Source organism: Cyprinodon variegatus, unplaced genomic scaffold (genome assembly GCF_000732505.1).
Source record: "Cyprinodon variegatus isolate N-32 unplaced genomic scaffold, C_variegatus-1.0 Scaffold779, whole genome shotgun sequence".
NCBI lineage: Eukaryota > Metazoa > Chordata > Actinopteri > Cyprinodontiformes > Cyprinodontidae > Cyprinodon > Cyprinodon variegatus.
This window is the reverse complement of record NW_015151232.1, coordinates 46,262-54,191: the sequence shown is the minus strand read 5'-3', so window position 1 is coordinate 54,191 and position 7,930 is coordinate 46,262. Positions and strand designations below refer to the sequence as shown.

The window sequence follows — 7,930 nt, the reverse complement described above, 5'->3', positions numbered from 1 at the left end:
TATGGATGAGAGGCTGGTTTGGTGAAAAATTTGTGAATTTAGGCCAGGGTTTGACTTCGTGTGGACGGGGCCTAAAAATTTGAAAATAATTTAATCCAGAAATTAAACTCTGAAATACTGCTTCATTTTAAAAAAAAAGGTAATAAGAGTCACTTTTTTGTTCTCTCAAATTTTAATTTTTCAAATAGTTTTTTTCATATTTCATTGTTTCAATTTCTTTTATTTATATTTTTTTTTATATTTTATTTTCATTTAGGAGGGCGGACAGAAGACACTGCTTCCATTTAAATGTCTGTAACCTATTGGTTAATATTAGATTATATTAATGGGTTAGCTGCTTTTTATATATATTGTTGTTGATTATTGTTCTCTGTTTTCGTAATGTCACCCGATTGAGCCTTTTCTAATGTTCTACAGGACATAATAGCTAAAAGAAGCATGTCGGATTCCTGCTAAAATCGTATTTGTTGACTCTCAAAGATGGTGAGGGAAATATTTCAGCAACATTTGAAGAGTAGAAACATGCTTCATCTGAAAGCAACACATTTGAGCTGTGGCGTTCCTCAAGGTCATTTATTAGTCCCCACAAAGTTTGCATTGAAATTCAAATTAACCTTAAAGGTAAAGTGGAGGGGGGAAACAAATTGCTAAATTGCAACCCTGTACCCGCTCCTAATAGGGAACGCCTATTAAACATATGCGAGAGCGTGCACGAGCCCATTTCTCCTCGTGCACGCTCTGTTTAAAAGTTCCTGTTTGCATCGCCCATAAAAGCTGACTTTCCAAAACAAGATTTGCAATTTTTCCACTATGTCAGACTCCCCACTAGTAAATGACGGCTTTGAGTAAACATATCACCAGAATGATTGACAGTTAGGAGGACCACTGATTTTGATGATCCACCCAGAAAAAGAACATCCTCCACTATAGCTTTAAAATAAAATGTGTTCCTTCACTTCAGGTGTTGCTTAAGTTTTCTCCTCACCATTTCATCGATCCTCTTCTTGCACTTTGGAAGTTGGTGAAGATGTGCCAGCAATTTTGGATTTCTGCAATTCTCAAAGCTGCAATATCCATATCATATCAGAAATGAAAAATTTGTATGGGGGACACCCCCAGTAACTATTGCTAATGTGATGGACAGTGTGGGGTCCTGTTTAGATGCCTGTGACTGATGATTCACCGTTGCTACCTGGCTTACTGGTCGGCCCACAGGACTTTCTGTTTGGGGATTGAATCCCAGCCCAGCCTTCTGTTGTGTGTCCTGCCTCACTTGCTTTATAGCTTTAGCAGCATCTTTAATAGAAGGACAGGGAGTAAACTGAGTTGGTAAAACAAGAGATGCATTCAGGTTTTGTAGAAAAGTTCTGCCTGTGATGGGGAGCTCTCTGTGGGAGCAGGACTTCAGACAGGTTTTAGTTTTCCTCCAGGTTCTTCCAGATGTTAAACCCAGTCAGAGCCCAGGTCTTTAGTCGTGTTTCCGCCTTAATGACTGTGATTCTAACAGGAATATTGTGAATCGTAGACTGATTGCAGAGTTAAACAGGCAGTAAAATAAAATTCACTTTCTGTCCAGACGCTTTAGAGAAATCTTCTATTTATCAGGAATTTTAAGAAGCAGATCTGTGATTTTCATAAATTTTACTGACTAACGTAGAAGTAAGACTAAGGTGAGCTGTAGCCTCCTAAATACATTGCTCATCACTACACAACCTCCCTAGTGGGTTGTCATAGTAACAATTGATTATCTAACTGGGGTAAAGATTTCCCCTGGCCTCAGTTTGATTGAAGATTAGTATTTTTTCACTACTGTGGTATTACTGTAGTTTTAAAGCCATATGTTCTATTATATCCTGAAATCCAGTTTGAGCTCAAATTGTACCAAATCTTTTAAAAGGGTTTCACCTTTGGAGTGAGCAGGCTCCTGCTTAAAACTTAAGACTCTGTGGTGGCATCAGCCCTCCACTGTCATCTGCTCGGCCCCTGGCGGTGCAGAGCGGGACAGAAAGAGACTGAACAAACTGGTGAGAAAGGCCGTTTCTATCCCAGGCTGCACTCTGGACTCAGTGGAGGAAGTGGCTGAGAGGAGGGTGATGTCCAAGCTTCCATCCATCATGGACGACACCTTCCACCCTCTGCAGCAGACTGGAGAGGAGCTGAGCAGACTTTTACACCCTGTTTGGTCACGGTCATTCACCCCTGCTGCAACCAGACTCTAAAATGCAACACTACAATGGCAGTAACTTGTGCAATGTATAATGTGCAATTACTGTTTAATACCCTGTGCAATCATCTGTTTCTCTATATTTGACACCCAGTGCAATAACCATATATATAAATATCCATCTATATAAATGCTCATGTAAACATCCAGTGCAATAAGCCTGTATAATCCTGCTGAAAAAGAAAGAAAAAAGTTTTCATATGTGGAAGCACTGTATATACTGTTAATATGCCATGCACCTTTTTCTTCCTTTGGTACCTTCTTCTTCTATTTGAGCTGATGTCACTGTGAGATCAATCAATCTATCAAACCTGATTCACTCCAGAGTTGCTTATAACCAATTTAAAACAACTCTTAGCATCAACAGATTCCCCAGGCGTCCAGACAGTCAGGGGTTATAAATGCATCGGAGGCAGCAAGCCAGGAGATGATAAATGATAAATCTAGATTGTTTTTGCCGCAGCGCCATCCAAGAATTGATCACTTCTGATAGTGTGAGTGCGAGCACATGTGATCGATAAACAGAACCAATCTTTTAATAACGCAAAGTTTATGTTTGGCGAGGCTAAGAAGCTTCAGGTGTGGAATAAGATAACTGTCAATAAAACAGATCAGGAGTGTCTGAATATGTAAACATATGCAGGGAACTTTATTCCATTATTGTTGCAGCAAAGAAAACAGGTTTTGTAAATGAAAATTTTGGAAAAAAAAAAAAGCAACCAAGACATAAACTGTAGAAAAACCTCCTGATGAAAAAAAGTTTGAAGGCTAAAATTGTTATTTTCTCAGATTATATTTTTTCAAATTATTTACTTTCCTGTTTTTTTCCAGACATATATTTTTTTAGATTTGATATTTTCACATTTTATTTTATTCAAATTATTATTTTATTCAAAGTTATATATATATAAAAGAAAACTAAAAGTAAAAACAAGGTTGCACTGAAAACCTTTTCTTTAAGTTTCCTTTCTGAATTTCACTTTTTTACATTTGAATTTATGAACATATTTCTTGATTGCAACAGTATTGGAACAAAATTAACTCAATAAATACAAACTTAGAATTTACAGTTCTTGATGAAGCTGTTTCACTCCTAAACAGTTGGTGCCAATAAAGGGCCTGAAGCTATTTTTTACCTTCAGCATCTTTGCTGATGAATAACGGCTGTGTTCCAATTCATGGGCTGCGTCTTCCAAGGATGCGGTCTACCTGGACTGGATCCTTGAAAATAAGGAGACCGGAAGAGTTTTTGCTGTGAATTCAAACAGGTCCAGCCTTCTGTGGCTTTTACTGCCGTATGCTCTGTTGCTTAGCAACCGTGACGGTTGACACACAAAGCAGGAAAAGAATGAATACCATCTATCCATTATCTGACACGCTTGTCCCGAGTGTGGTCGCGAGGGGGGCTGGGTGTGACCTGTCTCCAGCTGTCTACAGACAGAGAGGCGGGGTCCACCCTGGACAGGTCTCCAGTCCATCACAGGGCAACACAGAGACAAACAACCATTCATGCACACACTCACAGCTAAGGAGAATTTTAGAGAAGCCAATTAACCTAACAGTCATGTTTTTGGACTGTGGGAGGAAGCCGGAGTACCCAGAGAGAACCCNATCTCTGATGTTGCTGCTATTTTCAAATATCCATTACTGTAAAATGTCCATACTGTAGCTGGATATTGGTTATTAATTCTCCGGGTGAACAGTTTGATATTGTTAAAAACACTTTACAGTATTTTATTGTGTATCATTTAACTCTTCACTATTATGTTATTTTTATACATTTTTCTAAGGTCTATATATTTGTGTGATACGGTGGCTGGGAGGTGCACACCAACATTACAAAATCTAAAAAAGGTCCAAAACAAATGATCATTTCAGAAAACAAATTTACATTTAAACAAGTTCCAGGCTGCCTCCTTCGAAGGAGAATTTCTCACAAGAGCGGTTCAGCCTCGGAGTTAGTTCCCAACCTTTCCGGTTGAATTCCTGAAATGATCATTTGTTTTGGGACTTGTAAGTGTTTCGAATGTTTTTCATTTGTTATCTTAAAATGGTATTTGTTTTGAATTTTTAAAAGTGTTTGGTTTATTTATTTTTTTTCATGTAAATTTGTTTTCTGAAATGATATTTTGTTTTGGAACTTGTGAAAGTTTTTTTTAGATTTTGTAATGTTGGTTTGCACCTCCCGGCCACCGTAGTGTGACCATTTTTTTCATTAATCTTTTTGCTGCTGTAAACACCAGAATTTCCCCATTGTGGGATTTTCTATTCTATTCTATTATTTTATAAAAGAGGTAGAAAGATATGAGTAAATCTAAACAATGTATGTATAAAAAAATATATCAGCAAAATCTCTAATATTCAACAACAAAAAATACTTAGTTAAGGAAATTGTGCAAAATAGCAATTAAAAAATAAAAATCCTATCAGATTTATAGTCCGCACACTGCAGATATATTAGAATCTGTCCTTAAATTCCAGCCAAACCCATTTACACAGTAGAAGATAAAAACCTTTAGATAAACCAAACATTACCGCCACTAATCTGACTCAATAACAATTAAAACAACTATTTTCATTCATTTCAGACGGAACTATGAAATGAACTGTAAAGTGCCTTGAGATGACATGTGTTGTGAATTTGGCGCTATATAAATAAACTGAATTGAATTGAATTGAACTATTCACATTCTTGGATTATATTGAACTCTACTTTCAATATTCACCACTGTTTGGTGCCATTTTCCTTTTTCCTCTGAGCACGGAGCAGCTGGCTTGCTTGGTCTCGCAATGAATCCTGGGAAAACCAAGGATAGCAAGGATACATCGGACCCGTCTTTCAAATCGGGACAACGCTATGACGTAATCTGCCTTTGAATCGGGCCTTCGGAGGAAGCAGCCCATGAATTCAAACAGAGCCTACATTTGATCTTTGATTCTGTTTCCATCCTCTTCATCTTCTTTTCGTTTTATTCTGTATAAAACTAAACAACTAATATCTATTCAGAATAAAGAGTTTGTAAATTAAAGACTGGTAGTATGATATATTTTCCTTTATATAATGTAAAGCATTGACTTGTTATAAACGCATTGAAGTATTATTTTCTTTGGAGAGAAATCTGTGCAGCTTTACAGCTCAATAAGCTGCTCTGCCTTTTAAAACCAGCCTTAGCGGAGCTCAGGTTTCACACATTTGCTGGAAATCAGTCAGTCTGTCCCATGTGGCGCGATTATCTGCTGCTCTGCTGGGGAGTAAAACAATCTGTCTGAAGGACCTCTGAAACTGAAGTGGGGTATTCCCGTAACCTGAGGCTGGCTGTAATGGCTGGTTCTTTTCTGATGTATCTGTTCTGTTGTCTAAGTATTAATGTTTGCTGTCTGAGTCCTCGTTCAGACAGAGGAATAGCAGACAGACAGACAGACAGACAGACAGACAGACAGACAGACAGACAGACAGACAGACAGACGGTTACAAAGTCAAGGCGGTTAAACTAGTCTTACAGTTTTTAGAAGGAAAAAAACATGCAAGGCAAAGAAAATAAAGGAATAGCAAATCCCGTTTTCAATCTTTATGCACGGATATCTTCTGTGTGTTTGCAGCCAGGTCAAAGAGCATGGTGATGGGCGAGGTGTCGAGGGGCCCCTGTAGGCCGGGATCCCCCAGCCTCCAGGAGGGGGCGCTGAAGGCCGGATGGCTGAAGAAGCAGCGCAGCATCATGAAGAACTGGCAGCTTCGCTGGTTCGTTCTGCGTTCAGATCACCTTTACTTCTACAAAGATGAAGAGGAAACCAAACCGCAGGTAAACTGTTCATGTCCTGTCCAAGTGTTGAAGCCAAAGAGCTTCTGGTCTATTCTCTGGGTGAAGGTAGGCCAAGCTTGCTAGATTCTTCTACAGTTGAAAACATGTTACACTGGATATACGAGTCTTCTTCATGAACATGAAAAAAGTACCGTCTGCTGAAAGTGATATTGTTTTATAAGGGAAAACCTGTTTCTATTAAGGTTAGGTGGAGGTTTTTGAGGACCAGGAGGCAGAGGTGAGTTTTGAAGGTTTGATAAAGACCCAGGGGAAAAAATAAAAAAGTACAAAATGGTGAAAAAAACCAAAAACATAAGAATACCTTAGGAAAAGCACACATCGGGAGCAAGGAGACGACGGAGCAACAAAACAAAAACGAGGAACCAGCAAACAGTGACTGAATATGAGGTGTCTAAATGGGAGTATGAACAAAGTCTGAGCTAATCAGCAGATTGGGAGCAGATTTGGACAGAGGAGTCTAGAAGGGAGCTAAAGAAAAAAGAGACTGACACAAGAGGGCAGCAGAAGGCAAACAATACTTAAGAATTCAAATACAATCAAAAATAACTAGAATAACACAAAATGGAAATGAAACCAATAAACTAGAAAATACAGAAAGACATGAATGAAAGTATGACTGAAAAGGAAACCTAAACAGAACTAAAAAGTTTAGAGTCATGACAGCTTCACATTCCCTGTAAATTCCAGCATGCTATAAAGGGACGGCGCTGATTTCTGCCTCGCTCTGGGCCCTCGGCTCTTACTACCACTGAGATGATCCTGCCGTGTTTGCTATGTTATGAGTGGGTCTACTCAGAAGACAGTCGCTCTAATTACAAATCACGGAAAATCCAATATGCTGGATAGATTTGGCCAAATATTCTAGTGAGTGCTGATTTCCTGCTAGGACAACAGAGCTAGCAAGAATTCAATAATGCAATATAGTGTCAAACTTTTTCTCTTTCATTAGATATCCCATTAGGCTACATTTGAAAGCTAAAAAAAAGGTTAAACTAAGGGCCCCCAGAGCAAGTTTCTAATGTTTTGTTACGGATATCCTCTCACATTAGGCAGACAGCCTGTACTAAAAATCTCCTTTAGTCCTCTTCTAAACAAGCTTTTTGCTTTCCCCGACCCTGACCTCCTGAAGGCGCACCCTGACAAGCTGCAACCATGACAGCCAGTCACACTTCGTAAAGAGAGCCCTGGAACACAGAATAACACATTAGATCAGGGGTGTCAAACTGGTTCCAGAAAGGGCCGAGTGGCTGCAGGTTTTCTTTCCAACCAAGCAATAGCACACCAGACTCCATTCATCTCATTAAGTCATCATGTTGACTAACTCAAGACTAGACTCACTTGATGAGATGAATGGAGTCTGGTGTGCTATTGCTTGGTTGGAAAGAAAACCTGCAGCCACTCGGCCCTTTCTGGAACCAGTTTGACACCCCTGCATTAGATGAAGGCTGTAGCCTGACTGATAGGCCGCTACAAACAGTTCTAGACAGTTTATTTCCCTGTCTGACATCATAAGGGGCATGCTGTTAGCTAAGAGGTGGAGAAAGGCTGCGATTTGTGACATTTGTAAATCTCATACAAATGCCTCAGGACATGCTTGTTGCATTAGTGGAGAATTCAAACCATAAGACTGATATTGTTCTAGCATATTACTTTGGTCTTTATGTACATAGCCTTTTCAATTCAAACTGTCAGAAATAGCGGTGACTTCCAGGCTTTATACAGAAGCAAAACAACCTTGTTTGGCAAGACAATGTCCGACAATTCCCTTTAACGACCCCCCCTTTCAGAGACAGAGGTCTATGGCGCCTGAGGCAGAAAGGTCCATAAAAGTCCACAAAAAACGTGTCAATATTCCTCCATACTGCTCGTCCAATGTATTCCAAGT

The 7,930-nt window shown here is 39.3% G+C and overlaps 1 protein-coding gene across 2 annotated transcripts in view; it reads left to right on the top strand.

Annotated features, from left to right (window-relative positions):
• The window catches only part of LOC107098453 (rho GTPase-activating protein 22-like), a 63,883-nt gene that overhangs the window by 19,388 nt on the left and 36,565 nt on the right, over positions 1-7,930 (top strand). For both annotated transcript variants that reach the window (XM_015396162.1, XM_015396163.1), the window contains exon 2: positions 5,825-6,024. In XM_015396162.1, coding sequence (XP_015251648.1) covers positions 5,825-6,024 — 200 coding nt within the window. The remainder of the gene's footprint in view (positions 1-5,824; positions 6,025-7,930) is intronic.